At 46.7% G+C, this 27,607-nt stretch overlaps 1 protein-coding gene across 1 annotated transcript; it reads right to left on the bottom strand.

Moving 5' to 3' along the window:
• Positions 1-12,779: 12,779 nt before the first annotated feature.
• LOC121545162 lies at positions 12,780-27,607 on the bottom strand. The gene is made up of 3 exons (XM_045224915.1): positions 26,894-27,607; positions 25,719-26,761; positions 12,780-12,851 (listed from the first exon to the last, which is right to left on the bottom strand). The coding sequence occupies exons 1-3, from the start codon at positions 27,549-27,551 to the stop codon at positions 12,780-12,782; spliced, it is 1,773 nt and encodes a 590-aa protein (XP_045080850.1). The 5' UTR covers positions 27,552-27,607.

Genomic DNA, 27,607 nt, shown 5'->3' with positions numbered 1-27,607 from the left:
ATTGGGACAGAGGCGACTGCCTGCTATGTGAGACCTTTACTACAGAGCTCCTAGGAGTCTGTAGTAAGAGATCTTTATTAGGTGAGCTAAGGCTGCGCCTTGCTACCTTTACCCTTTTCCTCTCCTGAGCGCGCTCAGCTACACACTCTAGGTGGGTTGAGCTACACTCAGGATGGTGAGGGAGAAACATAGAACGTGAAGTGTTCTGTACCTTATGGAATAAATGTCCTTCTTTGACAATGTCAGTGAGAACCAGCTCTTTATTCACATAATCAAAAACACCCTCCACGCCCTGAACAGTGGGGTGGGGGGGAACAGTAGGCTCATCTGCGTCGCACGCCGGGCCATCTTCCGTTCTCTCCCCCTCGCCTCGTCATAGATGCCGCCTTTTGTGGGAGACCTTCTGGTGCTGCCAGGCTGGCTTGGTGACGACCTCTCTTGCCGGCGGGACCGTCGCTGCCACCGTCGCTGCTGGAGGGGCCGAGCCCGCTCTCCTGCCGCCTGTGGTGGGCGCCTGTCGCCTGGCCCGTCGCCTCCCTGTAGCCTTACTGGGGGCGTTCGAGGTGGACGGATTGGCTGGGGCTCTGCTGGCTTTCATTGCCAGAGGCAGATGTTTTGCCAGGTGCCTCCTCTCCTCGTCCAATTTGGCGATTCGCTCGGTCGCGTCCTTCACAGCGAGGCCAAATAGGCCCTCGCTGGAGACGGGGGCGTTGAGCAGTGATGCCCTGTCGGTCTCCTTCATGGCTGTCATGGACAGCCAGAGGTGCCGCTCCGTGACCACCGAGGTGGCCATGGTCCTGCCCGCGCATATGGCTACCGCCTGCGTCAGGTGGAGGATGGCTCCGGAAATCCTGGAGGCCTCCTCCACTTCCTCGCTGGTCATCTCAGACCTACCCGTTGTGAGACAGGATAGGGAGGCCGCGAGGAGGGCGATGTTGTTCGCCGCCGCTACGCTCTGGGCTCCCAGCGTAAAGGATTTCTCTGCCAATTGTGCTGTGAACCTGTCCTTTTGCGCTGGCAGTGGCCTTCTTGGAGGCTGCCCAGGGACTCGAACCCGGCACTAAGAACGCCGTCATGGCGCCTTCGAGCCTAGGGATTCCCTTAGCTGCCCACTCATAACCGTTCACTCTGGTGAAAGGAGTATACGCTCTGGCCGGCGAACGCGCCGCCAGAGGTGTTCCCCACGAGCCCTCGACATACTTGCCAAGAGAGGGCAAGGCTGGAGCCATTGGCTCAGCTGCTCTCCTCGGCTTGGAGTAAGGGCCGCCTTCCATCTGGTCCACCTCCATAGGGAGGGGAACTGGGGGCAGCGCAATCTCGAGTCGGGTGGCCGCCTTCTCAATGAGTTCGGGAAAGTCCGAACGCAGAGAGGCTGCCGCGAAGGACAGGGCTTCTGACCTAACAGAGCCCATGTCGTCATCGCACAAAGACCCTTCGGACCTCGCGCTCTCCGATGGAAAGGGGGTCTTGAAGGCAGGCGCCAGAGGTCTGGATTGTCCCACTGGGATATCCATCTCGGCGCCCTCTTTGTCATCCTCCGATTCCGCACTGTCCGACGATGCCTCTGAAGCAGAGGCGAGTGTGGACAGTACATCATCAAGAGGGACGTCCTCCTTAAAAAACGCCCATCGCTGCTTCCTCTCCTTCACAGGAAGGAGGGCGCAGGAGGCGCAATTAGGAGGGTTGTCGAGACCGTCCTTGGCATGCTGCGGCCCCAAACACACGAAACAAAGGTCGTGGGGGTCCGTGGTAGCCATGGTGGTGCACCGACACAGGGCCCTTAAAAGGGCCTTTGGGGGTGGGAAATTCCCTGGTGTGCTCATCTTAGAAGACGTTGACGGCTGGCAGTCAACGACGAAATTCTTCCTGAGTCTTCGTAGGCTTCTTCACTCTAGTCCAGTCGCTGAAGATAATGGGAGGCAGATTGAGGGAACGGGTCCCTTTATATAGGGGCACCTGTGCTCCCATTGGCTGACAGGTGTGTGCATAATTTTGCTTCAGGCTGTTCTGCCCTAGGGCAGAGGGTAAACCACTAGGAGCAGAGCTCCCCTATGGGGCGGAGCTCCACGATATAGAACCAGCTCTTTATTCAAATAATCACAAAACACTCCCTCCACGCCCTGAACAGTGGGGTGGGGGGGAACAGTGGGCTCAATTGCGTCTTGTGCTGAGCCTTCCTCCGTCCTCTCCCCCTCGCCTCGTCATTGGTGCCGCCTCTTCTGGGAGACCTTCTGGTGCTGCCAGGTCGGCTTGACGGTGACCTCCCTCGCCGGCGGAACCGTCGCTACCACTGTCGCTGCCGGAGGGGCCGAGCCCGCTCGCTTGCCGCCTGTGGTGGACGCCTGTCGCCTGGCACGTCGCCTCCCTGTAGACCTACTGGGGGCGTTGGAGGTGGACGGAATAGCTGGGGCTCTGCTAGCCTTCATCGCCAGCGGCAGATGTTTGGCTAGGTGCTTCCTCTCCTCATCCATTTTAGCGAAACGCTCTGTTGCATCCTTCACAGCGACCCCAAATAGGCCCTCGCTGGAGACAGGAGCGTTGAGCAGCGAGGCCCTGTCAGTCTCCTTCATGGCCGTCATGGAAAGCCAAAGGTGACGCTCTGTGACCACCAAGGTGGCCATGGTTCTGCCTGCGCATATTGCTACAGCCTGTGTCAGGTGAAGGATGGCTCCGGAAATCCTGGACGCCTCCTCAATTTCCTCACCGGTCAACTCCGACCTACCCGTTGTGAGACGGGATAGGGAGGCCGCGAGGAGGGCGATATTGTTCGCCGCTGACACGCCCTGGGCTCCCAGCGTGAAGGACTTCTCGGCCAGCTGTGCTGTAAGCCTGTCCTTTTGCGCCGGTAGGGTGGCCTTCTTGGAGGCTGCCCAGGGACTCGAACCCGGCACTAGGTACGCCGTCATTGCGCCTTCGAGCCTAGGGATTCCCTTAGCTGCCCACTCATAACCGTTCACTCTGGTGAAAGGAGTATACGCTCTGGCCGGCGAACGCGCCGCCAGAGGTGTTCCCCACGAGCCCTCGACATACTTGCCAAGAGAGGGCAAGGCTGGAGCCATTGGCTCAGCTGCTCTCCTCGGCTTGGAGTAAGGGCCGCCTTCCATCTGGTCCACCTCCATAGGGAGGGGAACTGGGGGCAGCGCAATCTCGAGTCGGGTGGCCGCCTTCTCAATGAGTTCGGGAAAGTCCGAACGCAGAGAGGCCGCCGCGAAGGACAGGGCTTCTGATCTAACAGAGCCCGTGTCGTCATCGCCCAAGGAGCCCTCAGACCTCGCGCTCTCCAAAGGAAAGGGGGTCTTGAATGTCGGCGCCAGAGCTCCGGAATGTCCCACTGGGATATCCATCTCTGTGCCCTCCTTGTCGTCCCCCGAGCCAGCACTGTCCGAAGACGCCTCTGAAGCAGAGGCGAGAATGGACAATACATCCTCTAGGGGGATGTCCTCTCTAAAAAACGCCCAACGCCGCTTCCTCTCCTTCATAGGAAGGAGGGCGCAGGAGGCGCAGTTAGGAGGGTTGTCGAGACCTTCCTTGGCATGCTGCGGTCCCAAGCACACGAAACAAAGGTCGTGGGGGTCCGTAGATGCCATGTCAGTACATAAATGCCATGTCAGGGTAAACCACTAGGAGCAGAGCTCCCCTATGGGGCGGAGCTCCACGATATAGAACCATACTTGTGCAGATATTGTGTGTGAAAAAGTGTTACCAAATGAATGTTCATCAAAACCTAATTAAATTTTGGGGGAAAGTTTCTTACAACAAAATAAAGAGCCAATTTTGTGAATTCCACGTTTGGAGCCAGTCGCTTTTTTGAAAATGTGTTGCCAGAGGAGTCTGAATACTTGCTAAATATAGCGACAAAGTCGCTAAGTTGACAACACTGTATGCATAGATAATAAACAGAGTAGCAGCAGCGTAAAAGAGGGAGTGGGGTGACAATGCAAATAGTCAGGGTAGCCATGATTAGCTGTTCAGGAGTCTTATGGCTTGGGGGTAGAAGCTGTTAAGAAGCCTTTTGGACCTAGACTTGGCGCTCCGGTACCGCTTACCGTGCGGTAGCAGAGAGAACGATTAGTTACCGGAGTGTAACTCCAGTTCTATGAGTGGAGCGGAGCCCCATAGGGGATCTCTGCTCCTAGTGGTTTACCCTCTGCCCTAAGGCAGCAACAGCCTGAGACAAAATTATGCACACACCTGCAGCCAAGAGGAGTACAGGTGTCCCTATAAGAGGGGATGCCTCCCCTCAATCAGCCTCCCGAGATATTTATCTTCAGCGAGACTAGAGAGGGTCGGCAGGGCCTTAAGTCCTATGTTTAGTCGTGCACAAGAGGCCGCCATTGTGAACATGGTTTTGGCCAATAATTGTATCAGGCTACGAGAAATCCAAGCCAATATCATCAATGATGACAATATTTTCAATAACATCCAACGAGTCTCTCTGTCAACATTAGGTCGAATCCTAAAGAAAAATCAAATATACATGAAGCAACTGTATCGGGTACCATTTGACAGAAATTCAGAGAGAGTGAAACATCTGCGCAATGAGTATGTGGAGGTATGCATTGTTCATCTGACTATGGTGTGGTATCATGCACTGCTCACAAAAAAAATACTGTGCTATAGATATTGAATAGCATCCTATTTTCTTTACAGTTTTTTTGGATTGCTTACACACTAAAATTAAAAGTAGTACACTATTAGCAAAACGATTAGTTACCGGAGTGTAACTCCAGTTCTATGAGTGGAGCGGAGCCCCATAGGGGAGCTCTGCTCCTAGTGGTTTACCCTCTGCCCTAGCCTCTTAAGGCCCAAGCTGTTTTTTTACATGCATTTTTTATTTCTCTTTGCTATTTGGGCTTATTGGAACCTAATTAGAATAAAAACTAAGTATCATCTTTTGATATGATGTACTTTTAGAGAAAAATGATGTCCACATATGTGGATTCATGGTCCGAATTTCCATAAAACACAAAGTCACCTTTGTGTAATAGAATGAAAAACTCTTCATTTCTGCCTTGAACACAGCAGTTTTTTTCCTGACTGTTTTTTAATGTATTAATAACACATACACATATTTTTTGAACATAATATGGAAACATTGCATTTTTGCCCATTTTGGACAGTTAAAAATAGTGTTTGGAACATTTGATATGCTGCAAAATAGTTGCAGGATGACATTGTATGTCTGTAACAAAATATAAAACATTCAAAGCATTTTAAATAGTCACTCTTGCATTAGGCTACTAATGTGTTTTGAACATCATAGTGAAAAAAAGAAAAAATAGTAGGTGAGTAGCTCATGTGACATTTTGCATTGGTAATGTAAAAAAGGGAACATGTTAAAGGCTGCGATAACTGAGCACTGAAGGACCAGGCCTGCTTTCAGAGGCCCAGAGGTCACCTGATTGATTGACCTTCACTGAGTCGGAGAACATGGAGGAACCAAGGAACATGTACACACCTTGAGAATCACTGCCATCACTTATGTGTGAAAGGCTGAGTAACAGTTGCGCTCGGTTTGCAAGCACAAGAACACTTTGCAGGTCATACAACGCACTCGGGTTCTTCCAGTGCAGCCTAGTTGTCTGCAGCGCATTGCATTCTTCAGGCCGATCATCTCTGGGAGGTGGGCATTAGCCCTCCTACGGACCGAGACATGGGGCAACTCTGTCACGTGACGTTTCACTCCCTGGTTTGAATCTTCCTCTGACTGTGTCGAAAGGTCTGCATCTGCACCGTGATGCTGGGCCAAGAGGATCTTAACCACTTCCATGCGGAACTGAAGGAACTGGATGGGTCTTGTCTTTGGTCCAGCACATATTGCATGGTCTTTTCGGTAGAGTAGCCAGCTGTTGGCTAAAGCCAGATCCGTGAAGTGCATTACCATCCGCATTGTCCACTTCTTAGTACGGGTGCTCATGCGATAGTAACTTATCATTCTATCCATCAAATCAACTCCACCCATCTTGATGTTGTACTCACGGACAATGCTTGGTCGCGAGACAGTGACATATTGTTTCACTTTCTTGTCCCAGCGCTGGCAGGTGTCTTCAGGCTGTGTACCATGAACAACAGACATCAGCAATACTGGTTTGTTGTCGTACCACTTCACTACACACAACTTTCCATCTTCAGCGGAAACTTCTGATGAGGTACCTCTTCCTGCGTTTTTCATGGCTTTGTCACTGGGTAACTTATGCTTCGCTTCAGCGAGTCGGTTCTTCATTATTGTACCAGTCATGTACAGCTCTTTCTCCATCATTCGTTGCGCACCTTTGATGGTGGTGAAGAACCGGTCACAATACACCTTTGTGTCACGATGCAGAGTTTGGCACAGACGCTCGATGACTAAGCTTCCCAAACTCAGGCCCTCTGGTTCTTCGACCTTCTCAATCAGTGAACCTGTGCCTTGATACAGCTCAAAGTCAAGCACAATGCCATCTGCTGTAGCACAAACAAAGTTCTTTATGCCAACTGGGTTTGGCTTCATTGGCAGATATTGTCTGCACGGACAGGCTCCTGTGAAAGGAATCATCTGCTCATCAATAGATGCGCAATCAGGTCGATTCAGAGACAAGCAGCCTTGCAGAATCCGATCCAGAAAAGGCCTCACCTTCCAGAATTTGTCCAACATTCTCAGGTCTTCTGGCACATCATGATCAATAACCACTTTTATTGCTCCCCTCAGTTTGAAGAATCTGGCACGTGTGAATTTGTCAGTGATGGCAGTGATTTTCAAGGCTTTGGACCAGTACATCCTAATGGTTGGGTATCGGATGCAGGACATCAAAATACAGGCACCAAAAAAGTGGTAAACCTCATCTACTGTCATGTTAAGTGGCTCCCCACTCTTATACAGTGACATATTAGAGCATTCTGCAATCGTCATCATCAAATCTCTATCTATGTACTGTTCAAAATAGTCTAGTGGGGTCCAGCCATGTCTGTCTAGATCAGTTTCGTCCTGATGCTGATACTGTCACGATCGTCTTGTAGCGAAGTAGACCAAGGCGCAGCGTGTGAAACAAACATGACTTTATTTAATTAAAGTTTCTAAATACAAACAAAACACGATTCGTGAAGTCCACGGTTAAACATACCGACACGGAACAAAAACCCACAACACCCAAGGGAAAACATACAGTTTAAATATGGCTCCCAATCAGAGACAACCAGCCGACAGCTGACACTCGTTGCCTCTGATTGGGAGTCACACAGGCAAACAGACATAGAACAACTTAGAATACCCAACATAGAAAACGAACACATAGAATGCACACACCCTGGCTCAACATATAGAGTCCCAGAGCCAGGGTGTGACAGTACCCCCCCCCTAAAGGCGCGGACTGCGACCGCGTCTAAACAAAACCCCAAACAGGGGAGGGCTGGGTGGGCATTCCTCCTCGGAGGCGGCTCCGGCTCCGGCCTTGACCACCACCCCTCCATAATACCCCCCGTAGCGCCCCCTGGTCCGGTCTGACCCCGCTGGCTGGATCTGGACTGGACATTGACGGAGCGGATTGCTTACGCTCCGTTGTGGAGCAGCTGACCGGTCTTACCAGGCTGACGACTCGCACCCCTGGCTTGGTGCGAGTGGCAGGAACGGGGGCAGGAGGGACCAGGCTGACGACTCGCCCCTGGCTGGTGGAGTGGCAGGAACAGGCCGGGCCGGGCTGGCGACGCGCACCGTAGGTTTGGTGCGAGTGGCAGGAACAGGCCGGGCCGGGCTGGCGACGCACACCGTAGGTTTGGTGCGTGGAGCAGGGACAGGCCGGGCTGGGCTGGCGACGCACCCGTAGGCTTGGTGCGTGGAGCAGGGACAGGCCGGGCTGGGCTGGCGACGCACACCGTAGGTTTGGTGCGTGGAGCAGGAACAGGCCGGGCTGGCGACGCACACCGTAGGTTTGGTGCGTGGAGCAGGAACAGGCCGGGCTGGGCTGGCGACGCACACCGTAGGTTTGGTGCGTGAGCAGGAACAGGCCGGGCAGGGCCGTCGACGCACACCGTAGGCTTGGTGCGTGGAGCAGGGACAGGCCGGGCTGGGCTGGCGACGCACCCCGTAGGCTTGGTGCGTGGAGCAGGAACAGGCCGAACCGGGCTGTGGAGACGGATAGGAGACCTGGATTGAAGAGCGGCCACCACCCGTCCTGGCTGAATGCCTACCCTCACACGCTCTGTGTGTGGCATCCGCACAGGACGTACAGGGCTGTGTACCCGTACTGGCATAACAGCACGTGACACTGGAGCAGGAAATCCGGGACCGCGGAGAGGCATTGGAGACCACGAGCGTTGAGCCGGCACACTCCGTCCTGGCTGCATACCCACCTTCGCACGACACGTGCGGGGTGGTCGTACAGGACTATGCCGGACTACTCGTGGCACAGTACGCCGCTCCGCATACCGCGGAACCTGCCCCGTCCCATGCTGCCATGCCTGAGCACGGGAAGTTGGTTCCGCTCTCCATCCAGGCTCCGCGAACCTGCCTTCTGGCCCCCCAAACCCGGTGGCCTCCTCTCCAAATCGCCCTGTGGCAGCCTCCTGCTGCCCAGCCGCCCATGGCGTGTGCCCCCCCCTAAAAATTTTTTTGGGTTGCCTCTCGACTGTCCAACGCTGACACTGCTTACGCCGTTGCTCCTCTCTCCGTCGCCTCTCAATTGTCTCACTCCATGGCCGGCGATCCATCCCGGCCAGGATCTCCTCCCAGGTCCAGGACCCCTGCCCGTCCAAAATCTGTTCCCACGTCCAGGCTGCCGATTCCTGGACACGCTGCTTGGTCCTTTTAAGGTGGGTTTTTCTGTCACGATCGTCTTGTAGCGAAGTAGACCAAGGCGCAGCGTGTGAAACAAACATGACTTTATTTAATTAAAGTTTCTAAATACAAACAAAACACGATTCGTGAAGTCCACGGTTAAACATACCGACACGGAACAAAAACCCACAACACCCAAGGGAAAACATACAGTTTAAATATGGCTCCCAATCAGAGACAACCAGCCGACAGCTGACACTCGTTGCCTCTGATTGGGAGTCACACAGGCAAACATAGACATAGAACAACTTAGAATACGCAACATAGAAAACGAACACATAGAATGCACACACCCTGGCTCAACATATAGAGTCCCAGAGCCAGGGTGTGACAGATACTCTGCCAGGTTTGGCGTCAATGGAGTAGCCTTCCAGCGTAGTCCACGTCCTGCACAACCAGAATCAGAATAAAAATAGTATTTATTGTAGGAAGTTACATTTTTACCCATGTAAGCAATTGAGGTGTATTGGTGCATAAAATACTTGAATCTGTGTGGAAGTTTATATGAAATTTGAAGATTTACCCTCAAGTTGTGAAGGCCAAAACTAATAACAATTACCTTGTTCAGTCTCCCTTTTTTCTTTTTTTTTGTTTGGCTGGTCTTGGTGTTGGCTCTTCCAAGTCATCTTCTGAGCTATCAGCCTCAATCTCTTGACTTTGACGGCGACGTCTGAGAGTGCGGGATGAACCTGTACCTGTGCCTGTACCTGTCTCTGTCCCTGTCCATGAACCTGTCAACAAGTTTTGTAAATAAGCATTTTGCTTCCAATCCTTCACATAGCCCTAAGGCCCTAACTGCATAAAATAAACAAATATCTACTGTGTCTTGGCTAACCATTATCTGCACTGTGGTCAGTGGGCTCAGGAATGGGGTCCTCATCATCACTACTGTGCTCACTGCTGCTTTCCTCCTGTGGTGATGGTTGGTAATTGCCATCCAGGATAGGATCATCGTTGTCAGACACGTCCAAATCTGAGTTGTTTCCATCAATTAACCCAAGTAGCTCCAATGCTCTTTGCAGAGAAAAACGCTCTGGAAATAAAAACATGATAAAATCAAATACAAATTAATTTCATTTATGTATGTAGGTTTGCATTATTAATTTGTTATTTATTCCAATGGGATAATATGCAAGCTAATTTACATGTGCACATTTTTACTAGCATATTACATTTTTACTAACATTTTCAACACAACTAATTTAAGATGTATGTATGTATTTAGTGATTTAATTGTTATTTATTTCATTGGGACCATGTACAGCTTTTTAGCTGCATCAGAGCTAGCTTTTTTCCCATTTTACGTGTGTGCATGTTTACAAGCATATTAGCTGTTTCGAGGAGCCTCAGTCCATAAGTACACTTACGTGTACTTCATGTTTAGCGACCTACAAAGTTGCTAGTTTTACACTTTTTTTTCAAATTTGCATGTCATGACAAATATACAAGGCTTTTATAAATATCTAAATCAGAATAAGCCATGAAATATGACAGAACTTCTTACCTGGTCGACGTTTGTGTATGGAGCTACCACTTGAATCTTCCCTTGTGTTCGCCGCCATTTTGAATTTTGACCGTAGTGTGTTATAAACTTCTGACACCACCAGATGGCAGTGTAAGTACCCCCATACGTGTCCGTAACACCACCAATTCAGCAGTGAACACAATTGTGGACATAAGAGCTAAAAAGTGCTGTCCACGTATGTGACCACTAAGCCCTAGTCACAGCAGAAGGCAGGTGGCCACATCGTGGCCGGCGTTCTCCGCCATTTTTCTTGCCCTCCCAAACGTCATTGGGAATGGAAAGGCATCCCGAGTGGCCAGTTGGTCCACCACTCCCTCCATAGTCATGGAGCCCTTCAGGATCCACCCGTCAGGCTTGGTCAGAGACCTCATTCCTCAAAATGGAATTAATTCCTTTGGCGCTTTCCACAGGTCTCCCAGGAGGACGGTGAACAATTCCACACCAACAAGTGACGGCGCTGCGCCTAAGGTCTCGGTCAGGGGGAAGACCCGCTTGATGTTGGCTTTAAGCAATTCATCTCTTGTCCAGTTTCCCAGTGGTGGAGGTCCGTCTCCCACAGAGGTACTGTTGAAGGGAGCCAAACCCAGGAACCCCCGATAGTGGATGAGGCTTTTGGGGTTCACCGAGCACGTCCCCAAGGAAGCACTGTACTGGTAGTCCAAGGGGGACAGTGGATGTCCATAGACTAGCTCCTCCATGGCCAGTTCAGCCTGGTAGGCCTTCCAGGAGGCAGCATAGCCTCCATCCCCTTGTTTCTGTCAAAACAGTTCCTCAGGACAGTGGTGAGGTGACCCGTCGTTTCTGCCAACACCTTTACCAGCCCCCCACCCCTTGCCTATCAACAAATGGCAGGACCACAGGCTGGGACCGGAGAAGCAGATCAAGGGCTGCAGGGACTAAAAAGTCTGCAGGGACAATGACTTGGGGAAGGGTGTCTTCCTTCCCTAGGTACACGACCTGCTCAATCCTGATCTTGAGCTGGCCCATGTTCTCCATTTTGAACCTGAGGTCATCCATGTGGTCCATGTAGGACAATGCCCTGGAATGCATGGCTTTCTGGGTTTGGTGGTGGGCAAGGCCACATGTTGCTATTGCTCCACTCACTGGGTGTTTGCAGGATATTTTCATGTGGACGTGTGGTGACACCGTGTACAGCTGCACAAATCTCAGTTGGCCAGACTTGAATAAGGCCAGGATGGGGCGTTTCAGGTCCATGGCCTTGCCTTGTTGTCCAAAGTGCTCTGGAAGTTGGTTGCTTCGTGGATGGATAGTGTGGTAAACAAGCGTCCCGCCCACCCTACAAGGTTTTGTAGGCCGTACCTGGACCACAACATGTGGGTGTTGGGGTCCTTTGCCTTTACCATGCATCCGGCATGGATGGTCAATGCGGTCACGTGCTGCATGTCAATGAAGTCCAGTGCCACCGGTGCCTCGTCCGAACTTGGTCAGTGTGACCATAATCAACAGATGGTCATCTGTACTGTGTGCGCTGGCGATGGCAGTGTCCAACAACCCCAACACAAACGGCAGGTCCTGTTGGAGGACATTCATTTTGGCAGTGTTGGCCAAACACTGCTTCTGCATCATCGGCCTTTGGATGTCAGCAGCATCCAACGCTGTAAACCGCATCCTGAACTGGACAGTGACCTCATCCAGTGTCTCTTTGGCCATTTCCAAAAGATTTGGATTGGGCTTGGTGGTGCTCTTAGAAACAGCGGTCAAGTTCAGGACGTAGCCACCGTCCACGTAGGCAATCACGCAGCCAAAACAATTTTTGATTGCCCTCAAGGCGTCCGCACGGAGCACTGCGAGGTTGACATGTTTTTTTATGACGTGGTATTGAGGAATCATGTGATTCTTGAACTCGGGAAGCATGTCTTGATAGCTGTTGTGCTTTCGAGTTTCACCGCAAATGACGCTCCGCAGCTGCTCTGCCTTTTATAGGGGCGGCCAAAGTCTGAAATTTTTTTTTTGAAAGACTATGGAATTTGCATTATAATGCCTCAAGCGTAGGTGGGAAAATTACGGGACCGAGTCCACGGGGGTGGGGTCGCTCCGACATTCCGTTCCGGAGATAGAGCCGGGCTGTAAAACACGCCAATTTTAACAGACTCAACAGACCAGAACGGGGTTTGGAAATTCTATGGGAGGTGTTACAGGCTTTGGTTGGTGTTACACATGTGCTGGCTTGTCATCTTGTTAGTCAGAAGGTGTTTCACCTGTGCTGTCACTGAGGATATTTAAGAGCGGCTGGCCCAGTGCTCCAGTTGATTTCAGAGATGTGGAGGGTTAACACCTTTAGTTGGCTCTCCCTATTTTAAACAGTCCTTTATCTGACCTTCCTTGATTTTTGTTTGCGTCCTATTTTAATTTTATTTCCCTCTTGGGGAAATTTAGTGGGCTCTCATGGTGGGTGTCTTTCAGGTCCCAGTTGTTGGTAGTCAACTATCAGTGGACACCCCCATGAGTGTCTTTCAGAACTCCTTCTAGAACCCCTTTGTTCCCCCTTTTGGTTTCTTGCTGGGGAACGTAACATGGGGGCTTGTTTCACATGAGTATGGTAGTCGCTCTAATCACCTACTCTGAAGCTCTGCTGTGCCCAGATGAGTACTCAAAAGACCCTTGTGGTAGTGGTGTACGACTCTTGGATTTTTGGAGTCGACTCAGACTCGTGGTTGGAGTACTCTTGCTCGACTCCCAAAACACGCTGAAACGGATGCGCACACACACCACCTCATTATTGCGGAGTCCTACTAGGAAGACTACATCATTCTAGAGGACTGACATGAACATGACGCTGCCCATTTGTTCATCAATTTAATCCTAGGTGATTTCTAGGAACTACAATATTTCAGTGTTATTTCTGCTGGGCACAGCCTTAAAAGGATCCCATGGCATGATGCGGCGCAATCTACGCTGATAAGCCTATTCTTTGCCATGGTTCTGGAATTATTATCCGAGCATGTGCATTATTACAGAGGATGATTCACACAGGCTGTCTTTCCAAACTGCCCCCTGTCATTCATTTTTTTCGAATTGAATTGACCCTTATGACGGAAGCCTGGAGGTTTTTATTCTAGGCGTGAAGATATTTCAACGTCATGTCCAGATGAGAATAGGCTACACTGATAACTCGTGCTAGGCTGCCAAATATATATACAGTGGGGGAAAAAAGTATTTAGTCAGCCACCAATTGTGCAAGTTCTCCCACTTAAAAAGATGAGAGAGGCCTGTAATTTTCATCATAGGTACACGTAAACTACGACAGACAAAATTAGAAAAAAAAATCCAGAAAATCACATTGTAGGATTTTTTATGAATTTATTTGCAAATTATGGTGGAAAATAAGTATTTGGTCAATAACAAAAGTTTCTCAATACTTTGTTATATACCCTTTGTTGGCAATGACACAGGTCAAACGTTTTCTGTAAGTCTTCACAAGGTTTTCACTCACTGTTGCTGGTATTTTGGCCCATTCTTCCATGCAGATCTTCTCTAGAGCAGTGATGTTTTGGGGCTGTCGCTGGGCAACACGGACTTTCAACTCCCTCCAAATATTTTCTATGGGGTTGAGATCTGGAGACTGGCTAGGCCACTCCAGGACCTTGAAATGCTTCTTACGAAGCCACTCCTTCGTTGCCCGGGCGGTGTGTTTGGGATCATTGTCATGCTGAAAGACCCAGACACGTTTCATCTTCAATGCCCTTGCTGATGGAAGGAGGTTTTCACTCAAAATCTCACGATACATGGCCCCATTCATTCTTTCCTTTACACGGATCAGTCGTCCTGGTCACTTTGCAGAAAAACAGCACCAAAGCATGATGTTTCCACCCCCATGCTTCACAGTAGGTATGGTGTTCTTTGGATGCAACTCAGGATTCTTTGTCCTCCAAACACGACGAGTTGAGTTTTTACCAAAAAGTTCTATTTTGGTTTCATCTGTGTCAAGGCGTGCTGAAGGTGGGTGTGGTGTATGAATCATGCGCAGGACGCAGAGGCTCAGTCCAAAGGCTTTAGTGCAATATATATCAAAGACGGAAGCACAATAAGCCCGAAGGCGAATACACGGCGCACACAGGCGACAAAACAAACGGCGCACAAACATGTGCAACATAACCTCTCCAAAACACTGGAGGTAAAAAGTAGCTCCAAACACTAAACAGAAGCGCAATCACACACAACGACAAGCACACACAACGAGAACTAAATAGGACACTAACGAGGACTAACAAGACACAGGTGTACAACATCCAGACAAAACCAAACGAACATGAAACAGATCGGTGGCAGCTAGTACTCCGGGGACGACGACCGCCGAAGCCTGCCCGAACCAGGAGGAGGAGCAGCCTCGGCCGAAACCGTGACAATCTGACCATATGACATTCTCCCAATCCTCTTCTGGATCATCCAAATGCACTCTAGTAAACTTCAGACGGGCCTGGACATGTACTGGCTTAAGCAGGGGGACACGTCTGGCACTGCAGGATTTGAGCCCCTGGCGGCGTAGTGTGTTACTGATGGTAGGCTTTGTTACTTTGGTCCCAGCTCTCTGCAGGTCATTCACTAGGTCCCCCCGTGTGGTTCTGGGATTTTTGCTCACCGTTCTTGTGATCATTTTGACCCCACAGGGTGAGATCTTGCGTGGAGCCCCAGATCGAGGGAGATTATCAGTGGTCTTGTATGTCTTCCATTTCCTAATAATTGCTCCCACAGTTGATTTCTTCAAACCAAGCTGCTTACCTATTGCAGATTCAGTCTTCCCAGCCTGGTGCAGGTCTACAATTTTGTTTCTGGTGTCCTTTGACAGCTCTTTGGTCTTGGCCATAGTGGAGTTTGGAGTGTGACTGTTTGAGGTTGTGGACAGGTGTCTTTTATACTGATAAGTTCAAACAGGTGCCATTAATACAGGTAACGAGTGGAGGAGACAAGAGCCTCTTAAAGAAGAAGTTACAGGTCTGTGAGAGCCAGAAATCTTGCTTGTTTGTAGGTGACCAAATACTTATTTTCCACCATAATTTGCAAATAAATTCATTAAAAATCCTACAATATGATTTTCTGGATTTTTTTCCCCTCAATTTGTCTGTCATAATTGACGTGTACCTATGATGAAAATTACAGGCCTCTCTCATCTTTTAAGTGGGAGAACTTGCACAATTGGTGGCTGACTAAATACTTTTTTCCCCCACTGTATATATAGCGACAAAGTCGCTAAGTTGGCAACACTGTATGCATAGATAATAAACAGAGAGTAGCAGCAGCGTAAAAGAGGGAGTGGGGTGACAATGCAAATAGTCAGGGTAGCCATGATTAGCTGTTCAGGAGTATTATGGCTTGGGGGTAGAAGCTGTTAAGAAGCCTTTTGGACCTAGACTTGGCGCTCCGGTACCGCTTACCGTGCGGTAGTAGAGAGAACAGTCTATGACTAGGGTTACAAGTAAAAAGAACACTAGCATAGGCTAGCATTATGCCTGTTGTGACTGTATTATTGACAAGTCCTTCGTGAGCTAGCCAGCTAGTTGACGTTAGCTCACGGTTTGAGTAGTCATACTTTTTCACACGATGACATGCTAGCTAGCTAACGTTAGCCCACCAGGGCAGGAAATTAGCTAGCTACATCTCACCTGGTCGGCTCTAGTTAGGCCCCTTGGTTGGCTACATTAGTTAACGTTGCACCGTAGCTCACCGTGTAATAGTCAGACTTTCCCAACAGGCAGTGACATGCTAGCGAATATGCCTAACGTTAGCGATTAGCGCTAACTAGCGAATGTTAAATATCCCTGCCCTGGTGGGCTAACATTAGCTAGCATGTCACCACGTATAAATTACACGAACGGTGAGCTAACGTTGGCTGGTTAGCTCACAAAGGACTTGAGAGCTAAATGTTTTCCTCATACAAAACACAGAAACGGTTTTGTTCCACGAGTGCATCTTTTGTACATGACTCATCAAATGACCTGTAAAGTAAGTTAGAAATGTCAGCAGGGATGGAAATGAAGCTAGCCCGAGGCTAGTACTTTTCAGACTGGGCTAGTAAGACAATGTGCCAAACTAGCCTGACCCAGCAGTGAAATGTAATTACTGTTTTTAGAAGGGCATTTGGGAATCTGCTACTTAATAGCTACGAAAAAGTGTCTTGCTTCTGACCAGCAGCTTTAATGTCTTCTGACCAGCAGCTTTAATTGTCTTCTGACCAGCGCTTTCGGTTTGGAGAAGGGCGGGTTGGCTGTGTGAGAAAAACGTCCACTAGAACGGCGCTTGATAAAGCAGAATATCACGGCTGCCCAGTGAATGAGGCGATTGGCAAAAAAGCTCTAGAGGTTGTTGCAGAGAAAAAGGTCACAATGTAGAACTGGCGCCAGCGCAGGATGCAGCGTTGTCTTTTCCCTTTCATGTGGCTCTTCGACGCCGATTCACCCATGCTTGCAATGTCAAAATCTGACGCATTTTATAAGTATAACTTATATTACATGACTTTTCTATTGTCTGAAATTGCATTATCACATTGACAGTCCTGTTTGCTCGCTGGAGGAATCTTGTTAGTAAATTAGAATAACACATTTCACATTGAAAGGATATTATGCGTGTCCCAATCACAAATTAGATAGGGACCATAAATCACATTTCTATAGCTGCATGGATTATTTGGAACAGGGGAATTATTTTCCAAGGGTATAATAGCTGTCAAGTGTTCCCTTGCGGTGGGAAAGATAGACTAATGAAAAATAGGTGTAAACTATGTGTCATCCTATGAAGTGAACGTTATGTTGCATATCCCTATCTGATATAATTTATTTTAGCGCAGAGTTTTTAAACCCAGAGGCCCAACATGCCGATACATCCAGGAACGCATAGCGCAACAGGCGAAACAGGCGAAACAGACCAGACCAGGGTTTGGAAATTCTATGGGAGGTGTTACAGGCTTTGGTTGGTGTTACACCTGTGCTGCCTTGTCATCTCGTTAGTCAGAAGGTGTTTTCACCTGTGCTGGCACTGAGGATATTTAAGAGCGGCTGGCCCAGTGCTCCAGTTGACTTGAGAGATGTGGAGGGTTAACACCTTTAGTTGGCTCTCCCTATTTTAAACAGTCCTTTATCTGACCTTCCTTGACTTTGTTTTACTCAACTTTTTGGTTTGCGTCCTATTTTTAAGTTTGGTGTGGGTTTTTATTTTATTTCCCTCTTGGGGAAATTTAGTGGGCTCTCATGGTGGGTGTCTTTCAGGTCCCAGTTGTTGGTAGTCAACTATCAGTGGACACCCCCATGAGTGTCTTTCAGAACTCCTTCTAGAACCCCTTTGTTCCCCCTTCTGGTTTATTGCTGGGGAACGTAACAAAATAGGGGCTTGTTTCACATGAGTATGGTAGTCACTCTAATCACCTACTCTGAAGCTCTGCTGTGCCCAGATGAGTACTCAAAAGACCCTTGTGGTAGTGGTGTACGACTCTTGGATCTTTGGAGTCGACTCAGACTCGTGGTTGGAGTTGAAAGGAATTTTACTCTTGCTCGACTCCCAAAACACGCTGAAACGGATGCTCACACACACCACCTCATTATTGCGGAGTCCTACTAGGAAGACTACATCTGTGTTCTAGAGGACTGACATGAACATGACGCTGCCCATTTGTTCATCAATTTAATCCTAGGTGATTTGTAGGACCTACAATATTTCAGTGTTATTTCTGCTGGGCACAGCCTTAAAAGGATCCCATGGCATGATGCGGCGCAATCTACGCTGATAAGCCTATTTTTTTGCCATGTAGCCCTATTCAGACGGGTATTACTAGAGACATTGTTTCTGGAATTATTATCCGAGCATGTGCATTATTACAGAGGATGATTCACACAGGCTGTCTTTCCAAACTGCCCCGTCATTCATTTTTTCCGAATTGAATTGACCCTTATGACGGAAGCCTGGAGGTTTTTATTCTAGGCGTGAAGATATTTCAACGTCATGTCCAGACGATAATAGGCTACACTGATAACTCGTGCTAGGCTGCCAAATGTACAGGTCTCCCCATAATATTTAAATTGATGTGCGATAATCATTATTTTAGCAATCCGTGGTAGATGTCCTTCCTAATAACAATGCCCCCCCACCCTGCAGATTTTGATTTGCTGAACTGTATTTGCACTTGACTGTTTATGGATGAGAAGGTGAACTTGCCACTTCCAGAAAGTTTAGTGGGGATGCTGCTTTGCCATTTATTGCTTAGATCCTATAGGTTCACTCCAACCCTAATCTAGTGCATCTGTTTTAATAATTAGCTGGTTGATAAGCAAATCCGGTTAGGTACAGCTGGGGTTGGAGAGAACCTACAGGAAGGTAACTAAGTACAGGGTTGGAGAGCCCTGACCTAGGACATCAACAGCCAGCCAGGGTTTTATTAAATAAGCTTATAGATGGGCACAATACTTTTTCTTGCACGTTTAGGGCTAATTAAACTGACACATTTGGCGACGTTAAACTTCACTGGCGCCAGGAAGAATAGCTTAGCGATACTCATTGATAGCCTGCCTAATACTGTAGTTTCCTTACAAGTTTTGCACGTTATTTGATACTAAAAACAAGCGTAAGCACATGGAATTTGTGTCAATGAGGCATTCACCCATAGGCTTTAAACCGTGAACATGCTTGAACTAAACTGAATGGAAAATAACTCATTACATAGTACATTTACAGAAGCCAATAACAATTAGCCTAGACGTCAATTAAAGTAAAGTTATCATCAGGGTGAGAAAAGGGTAAACAGTGAAATGTATGCAGGGCTGTGTCACGCTCGTTTTTAGACTGCTCGGACCAAGGTGCAGCATGGTATGCGAACATTTTAATATAACTGAATACAGATCAAAACAAACTAACGTAAAGTTCTGCACGCTACACAGCTGCTAACCAGAAACAAGAGCCCACAAACTAAGGTAGGAAACTAAGGTAGGAAAATGGCTGCCTAAGTATGATCCCAATCAGAGACAATGATCGACAGCTGCCTCTGATTGGGAACCACACCCGGCCAACATAGAAACACAAAACCTAGAATGGACACCCCAAATCACACCCTGACCTAACCAACTAGAGAATAACAGGGATCTCCAAGGTCAGGGCGTGACAGGGTGTGAGGATTGTCCGACTGATTAAAAATGGTAAGATGACAGACTACTACAGTCAGGATAGTATAGCTGTTATCCTAACATACCTAAGACATTTAGCACAGTCTTCAATACATTCGATTAATCAAGAGTCAATGACTTGACACCATTATGGTAATTGAAACTGCCATTACCTATCAGGAAAAGCTGCAGAGTAAGGCTTTGTCTTAATGCCACTGATGATAAACACCAACGTTTTGTGTCAATTCCTTTGTCGTCAATATAATTGTTAACATTGTCTGTAGAAGTTGCAGAAACTAAGACCTACTGTAGCTATGTAGGCTACCAATTGTCACTCATCAAATAACAAAAAAACAGACTGACGGTATGAGAATACATTGGTCATATTATAAATTAAACTACCAGATACATTTCTCTAAGAAATGTGAAAACAAAGATATAGAGTTAGGCTGCAAATGGGCTTGACAGGCCTGGAGTTACATTTCAACAGTCAGACCACCTACAACAAAAGAAACCCCAACCAAACATAATGATAGTTACCGGAGTTGTAACTCCAGTTCTATGAGTGGAGCTCTGCTCCTATTGGTTTACCCCACTGCCTAGGCAGTGAACAGCCTGAGACCACACTATGCACACACCTGCAGCCAATAGGAGTACAGGTGTCCCTATAAGAGGGGACGCTTCCCCTCCAGTGTTGCCAATTTAGCGACTTTGTCGCTATATTTAGCGAGTATTCAGACCCCTCTTGTGACACATTTTTCAAAAAATCGACTAGCACCATAACTTTTTCTGGTGTTTATAGGAGACTTTTGGAGACTGTGACATGAAAGCACGTATCGTTCTTACTCTTCTCAACGAGCAGCCGGTGCTGCCGTGGGCCCCGCCCCCGTCCCAAAGCACTCACAGGCGGCCCAGTCCTCGTGCTGCAGTCGGAGCAGGAGACGTTCACCCCTCCGCGTCCAGACTGCAAATTAAATTAATTAAATTAATTGTACATGCGGGAAGTCGCCACTGGCTGATCCAGCCCTGGCTTACATTCAGGGCGGGATGTAAATGTAAAATGTGGTCTAAAATAAATAATTGCGCAAAAATAAATCACTGCATTTGACTCACACAGCCTCAGTCACTTACTCACCTCGTCCACTGTGTATGTGTGTGTCTCTCTGTGACATAAGCTAAACATCTAGCTGGCTAGCTCATCCTGTCTCAGTCTAAACTAACTAAGTCGCTCTGACTAAACTGTACACTCAAATACAGAAAGTTGGAATCAAACCCTGAATTCAAAGGCTGGTTGAAGCCATTTATTGGAGATGATACACGGGCATACTGCCTGTATTGTAAGGCTGATTTCTATGCCAAACTTAGTGATGTAAAAAAACATGACAACTCAAAAACATACTCAAAAGGCAAAGCCTTATAACGATAGTTACCGGAGTGTAACTCCAGTTCTATGAGTGGAGCGGAGCCCCATAGGGGAGCTACGTTCCAATTGGTTTACCCACTGCCCTAAGGCAGCATCAGCCTGAGACAAAATTATGCACACACCTGCAGCCAATAGGAGTACAGGTGTCCCTATAAGAGGGGATGCCTCCCCTCAATCAGCCTCCAGAGATATTTATCTTCACCGAGACTACACAGCAAAAAGTCCAGTGTTGAATTAACTCCCACAGAGTTGATTTCAACACTTTTTGAGGGTTTATATAGGTCCACACTCTCCAGAGTTAAATTAACACTTTCAAAATAGTTACATTTAACACTCTGCAGAGTTCCCCTTTTATCTTGCAAAAGAGTAAAAAAGTATCGCTAAGGGATAAAAAAATAAATAAAATAAAAAACTAACACTGTTCAGAGTTCATTTTTAAAAACAATTTGTGTAGTGTTAATTTAGTGTCAGTTATCAACACTGAAATTTTTTTTTAATTATTTTTTAATTTATTCAATATTATTTATTAATTTAATATATACTTATATTAATAAGAATTAATCACAAACAATCGTTGTCAAACATTTATTTGTGCCTTTTCTCCCTTGCAGTCAGTTGAATTAAAACATTGTGAATGAAGGTATAATGTACATACTTTCATCTGAAACATTGTATGAGCTTTGAATATCAAACGGTTTATGAAATTTAAGCTCACATTTTTAGTAGACGTCTTTCCGCACTTCGTAATACTCTGAATGCATGATGATGGTCATCAAAATTCTCTGTAAATAGCTTGTTTGTAAAAAAAATTTTTTATCTTCAACCAAAAGTAGACTTGCATGTCTTCTTCCATTACACTGCAAATAACTAGTCCAGCTTTATACTCTACACCATCTACTTTAACCCAACTAGTTGAGAAAACATATTTTGACAAGATCGTTTCAAGCATTTCATTGTTGACGACGTTCTCATCTCTGAAGAGAAAATATTTTAATTGGCCCATACTCATTTTGTTTGAGGGTGAAGGTTTCCCAGTGATAAGCAATGGCCATCTGATGCTTTTTTAGCAAGTGATTTGGTTATGTTTTTGAAATGTTTAAAACAATCTTTAAACAGCTTGTGTTTGGCCTCAAACCTCATACACCACGTATATAATAAGGGGCCAATTTCCCTTATAGAAGATGGGTAATGGATCATAAAATGATGCTTAGGTATCAAGTTTCTATGTGGATACAAGTGCTTAAATAGTTTGTGGTGGTCAACAATCAAATGCTTTAAATATATTGTCATACCTAGAGTGAGAGCAACCGTAACAAATTCCAGGTTTCGTTTCCTGCAGGGGATGTTTTTCACAAATAATAATAATAATATGCCATTTAGCAGACGCTTTTATCCAAAGCGACTTACAGTCACAAGACACAATGTCTGAATAGAATTCAAACCAATGCCATTGCCAACACTCTCATTTACATTTACGTCATTTAGCAGACACTCTTATCCAGAGCGACTTACAAATAGGTGCATTCACCTTATAGCCAGTGGGATAACCACTTTACAATTTTTTTGTTTTTTGTAGGATGATTTTTTTTCATTCTAAAAATCCACAATCAAAACCATAAATCCTGGAAAGCAAGTCCTGTTCTGACAAAGTGTTGTGTGAGATATCCAAAAAGCAATTTGATCTCATACTGAACCACACCCTGTCACAAGCCGGGCTTGAACTTCGGTCTCAGATGTGGAGAGCTGGGGGTTCTACCCCTTAGCCACAGAGGAGGTGTTGTAGGACCCAAATGAAACACCCAAGGCAATACTCCAGGCAAGTAGATTTAATGTACCAAAACAGGAGGCAAAACAAAACAACTCCACGAGGGGAGAAAAACAAACTAAAGATAACTTCGAACAGCTTACTAGGACAGACACGGTGGGACAAAGCAGGAGACACATAGCCAGGACTCAATAACCAAGTGACACACAAGGGGAAAACACACAGCTAAAATACTAAAGGGGAAACAAGGCACAGGTGACCTGGATCAAACTAATGAGGACACACGAGGAAGAACTAAGGCAGAGGGGAACACAGCTGACCTCTAGAGGCCCGGAGACAAACAGGAGGCAGGAAGCTGACACACCCTCAAGAAGATCATGCATGATATCAAATGAATAGTTATTACAAACATGGAAATACTTCAATGAATTAAGTGTAGATCTTTTTTTCAAACCATAAAGTGACTTCAATTGTGTGTTTTCCTGGAGAGACTGGCAATGCATTTCAAACATATATTTTCCACGAAGGATCACCTTAGGATCATCCTCACTGTATACCGTTTGTTTGATTGTGAAGAATGATTGTCAAAGGCGACAGAAATGACGGCTACTGAATGACTCATTAAATCCAAGAATTGTGTGCATCCCTAGATTATCTCCAGTGATCTGACAGATTGTACCATATACCTGCTCATCTGAAAATGGAAGACTTAGCCCTTGGCTTTCTAGTTTTTTCAAATCATTTATCAACGGTTCTAGTATAACATCAAAACGACTAGTTACCGGAGTGTAACTCCAGTTCTATGAGTGGAGCGGAGCCCCATAGGGGAGCTCTGCTCCTAGTGGTTTACCCTCTGCCCTAGGGCAGAACAGCCTGAAGCAAAATTATGCACACACCTGTCAGCCAATGGGAGCACAGGTGCCCCTATATAAAGGGACCCGTTCCCTCAATCTGCCTCCCGAGATATTATCTTCAGCGAGACTAGAGAGGGTCGGCAGGGCCTTAAGTCCTATGGGGCTCCGCTCCACTCATAGAACTGGAGTTACACTCCGGTAACTAGTCGTTCTATATCGTGGAGCTCCGCCCCCATAGGGGAGCTCTGCTCCTAGTGGTTTAAGGCGGAGCGAAACGCTCCAAAATGTACTCCCTGCCGAGCCTAACACTTCCCATTAAAAAATGAAAAAAGGTCAAGCCCAGCAATGGCTGCAACCAATTCCCGCAGTACTGCGACTAAGAAACCCATCAGGGCGTCACAATATACCGCGTCATCGGTTATAGACCCGCCCCATCTAGCTCAATGGCAATGCCAATGGCTATTGGGCAGATCATCAGAATAGAAGCCATGCTAATCTGTACTAGCAGATAGCCGTGCCTCAATATTCTGTGACAACGCTATCGTCCACTAATGGAATAACATAAATGTCATTCTACATTATGTGTCCAATAGACCGCCTTACTTATTCAATGAATTCCATAGAATAGTAGGCAGGGACAAAAAATATCAGTCATACTAAACTGAACCTCAGATAGATGACCTCACATTCTGTCCACTCAATACATGTCTCTACCATACTGACACGGTCAGTCAGGAGACATGCCGCAAAATATGCCTTTTCATCCAAAGCGGACCTGATAGAGACCTGTCTATCGTCCTGCTTCTCTCTCCTCCATCTCAAGATTCTCTTTCAGCTGCGCTGAGTGCAATCGAGCTTGAGAGTTAAAAAAGCTTATTCTTGCCATAACAAGTTTTCCTCACCAAAGCGGACCTGATTGGAGCCTGTCCAAGGTCCTGCTTTTGACCTCTCTTTCCATCTCAAAATCGCCTTTCAGCTCTACTGAATGCCGACCGAGCTAAAGAGTTAGGAAACATGTCCATCCAAAATATGTTACTTCTAATAAAAGCGGATTTATGAACATGGTCACAATCCTGCTTTCCTTCTCTGTGGCCAGTCGCGTATAGCTGTAACAGCCGTTTTGTCGAAACAGCGCCACTGAATCAGTGTGTGGCCGAAAATATATTACATCCGTAGTGGTTTAGGACTACCATAGAGAATGAATGGGAAACGCTTTAGGGCTCTTTTTATTTTTTTCAGGCTGCCTTTTTCTTGAAACGCTTTTATTGGGGGTTCAATTCTAAACAAGGAAACTGTATTCTGATATTTTTTCCCCATGTATTGGGGAATTGAATGATAGATTATAATTAGATTTTGTCACTATTGGTTTTATTTGATCATGCAGTGTATTTTCCCAAGCCCAAAACACAGTGTACTTGAAGTGTATTACTTGGAACGTTTATATTGTACCTTTGTACACTAAATAGTTATATTTACTATACTATTTAGTATAAGTATAATTCAGTGTTTTAATATAGACCCACTTTTACTTGCTATTTTTGTATACTGATAACATATGATTGATGAATAATATTTCAGAACATTGATAATATACTCCAAATGTATTCAAAATATTATACATTCCCCATCTTATTTCAGGTGTACTAGTTTATATCCAGTGTATTAAAATAATAGTATTTTGTAATGGGATTTTCTGCTTTTGTGAAAGTGTTATTTTAAAGACCAAATTACTTCATTCATTTATGCTGATGTGAAATTAATTTAAAGATAACACCTTTCAAAATAATTAACACATTTATGTACTGCACATATTCTACCATAAGATTTTCCTCTTCAGTTAAAGATTGCAGTGGATTATTCTTACTTATCAGCCCTACCTGTTGAGGAAACAAAAGTACTTCATCCGATGACCTGGTAAAAACCTTCTTCAGCCCTGCAGTCGACTTGAATGCACAGACCAGCCTTTGACCTCCTTGCCAATCTTAACTTAGATTTAGGGTTACACAAACCAAACTTTTCTGTCAGTTGATTTTTCATGTACCTTGTGCCACAATGTAATTATAAGCAACCCTGTCTGACTTCATGTACAGTATGTTCAATATGTAAACATGAATTAAAGGCAAGAGAATTGTATTGAACTTCAAAATTGTTTTATTAAAAGATTATGGCCATTTTGTTTGTTTGTGTGTGTGTGTGTGTGTGTGTGTGTGTGTGGATGCGTGTGTGTGTGTGTAAATCAACATTTCCTCTTTTCATCCATCTTTTCTTTTCATCATGATAAAAAGCAGATGCCTGGAACTCCTTCCAGGTCATTTCTTTCTCCATACCCTTGGCCTGGTAGAGGGAGAACAGCTTGGCAGGACAATAAATATATTTCCCTGCCACTCCGGGGAACCCTGTGTGAATGTGAGGACTATTAGGGCCCTGTTTTAGTTCCAAATGGCAGAACCTGCACAAACGGCCAGAGGGTACCACATCTGCTGACTTCCTCTTTTGTTTGTCCTTCTGTTGTTCCACTTTCTGTTTTATGGATTCAAGTTCTTGTTGAAAGAAGGGTGTTGACATGAAATCCTCAAAAGACATTTTGGGGTTTGTGAGGCCCTCTGCTCCATATGTTTTAAATACTTTTGTGGAGCAGTAGAAGTACCTAACATGCCCACTCTGATAAAAATAATGAATTGAGGAGCCATCATTCATGTAACGGGACTTGGGTTGGCCACATGAAAGGCAGGTTTTTGTCATTTTTTTCTTTTGCTGCTGTTGTTGCTCTGACTGTTGCTGCTTTTCCATCAGTCCCAAAACAATTTTCTCTATGGCAGCTTCAGTAAGAGGAGCATTTTGTGTGGGCAGTGCGGGTGGGTTCACAACTGCAGGTGGGAGTGCTGTTACAGGGACACAGGTTGTGTCACTACCCATGGTTAAGTGCTGCCACAGTTGTTGGGTCTCCAAGAGCTTTTCAGGACTGGTGTTAAGGGAGGAACTGGTGTTTTTTAATTTGGCCAGGTGTTTAATATACCTTCCAATGTGGTGTTTGGTGGTTGGGTGAAGCAGGCTGTTGGGGTCTGCACATGAACTTTGCACCATGGAAGCATAGTCAAAGTCCACCAGTTTCAGCATGTCCTTCTGTCCATGATGCCTGGCAAGCAGACCATCAATAGCCACCCTCATTGGGCCAGGCCACCGATTGTGGTCCAACACAAAGACCCGGCCACCAGTCTTGATAGGCCCCGTGCGTGCACTTCTTGGTGAGGCGGTCATAGGCAGTGGAGGTGTGCAGGGCAGATCTGAAAGAGAGGAACAGTTCTTCAGTGAAAGTAATTATGCAGAATGCATGTGTCTGCAAGCATATTTAGGTGCGTGTGACTGAGTTAGTGTGAGAGAGATATGCCTATGTTTGTGGTATTATTCTGAATTACCTATGTCCATCTGGGGCTCCTCAGTGCTTTCTCTCTTTAAAGCCTCAGTAGCAGGAGCTGCAGAATCAGGAAATCTGACAGTCGGCGGCAGCTGTGTTGCTGAGGGTTGACATTTCTCAACAGGGAGAGGGGTCAGGAATACGGACATGTCTGTCCTCTTCTGAGATCTGTGCTTTTCCCAGTCGAGAGGAACAGCACGGCACCCTTGCTCAACGTACTCGAGTCCAAACCTCTCTCCCGTGTCCCTGTTGGAGACTTGTAGTGCTGGATATTTGGCGCTCCCCGTCACATTCACAGAGGCCATGTTCAAGTCTGTGATCAGTAGTGGGTCAAACACTGCAGGCAAAACCACACCCGGCTGTTTGAGATCCACCAATCTCTGGAAATTCCAGCGTGCCACACCAGTCATACCCTGGGCCTGAAATAACTCTGGGGAGACTTTGTTCCCAGTCACCCACTGAGCCTGGTGGAAGTGGTAGCCCTCTTGCTGTGAAGTGCCTCTGATTGGAATCCACACGGGCACAGATGCCCCTTCACCCTGGACATGGTTGAGTTGCAGCGTGCCACCGTATCTGTACAGAATCCCATCCTCCCGTTCTGGGTCACTGAGACAGCCCCTCAGCATGTGGACTCGCTGGATCCTCCAGGCTTTCAGCATGGACGGTTTGAAGAGAGGGATGTCATTTACATCTTTTAACAGGTGGAAGTGAAGGA

This window comes from Coregonus clupeaformis, chromosome 14 (genome assembly GCF_020615455.1).
Source record: "Coregonus clupeaformis isolate EN_2021a chromosome 14, ASM2061545v1, whole genome shotgun sequence".
NCBI classification, from domain to species: domain Eukaryota; kingdom Metazoa; phylum Chordata; class Actinopteri; order Salmoniformes; family Salmonidae; genus Coregonus; species Coregonus clupeaformis.
This window is presented reverse-complemented; position numbering and strand designations above follow the sequence as displayed.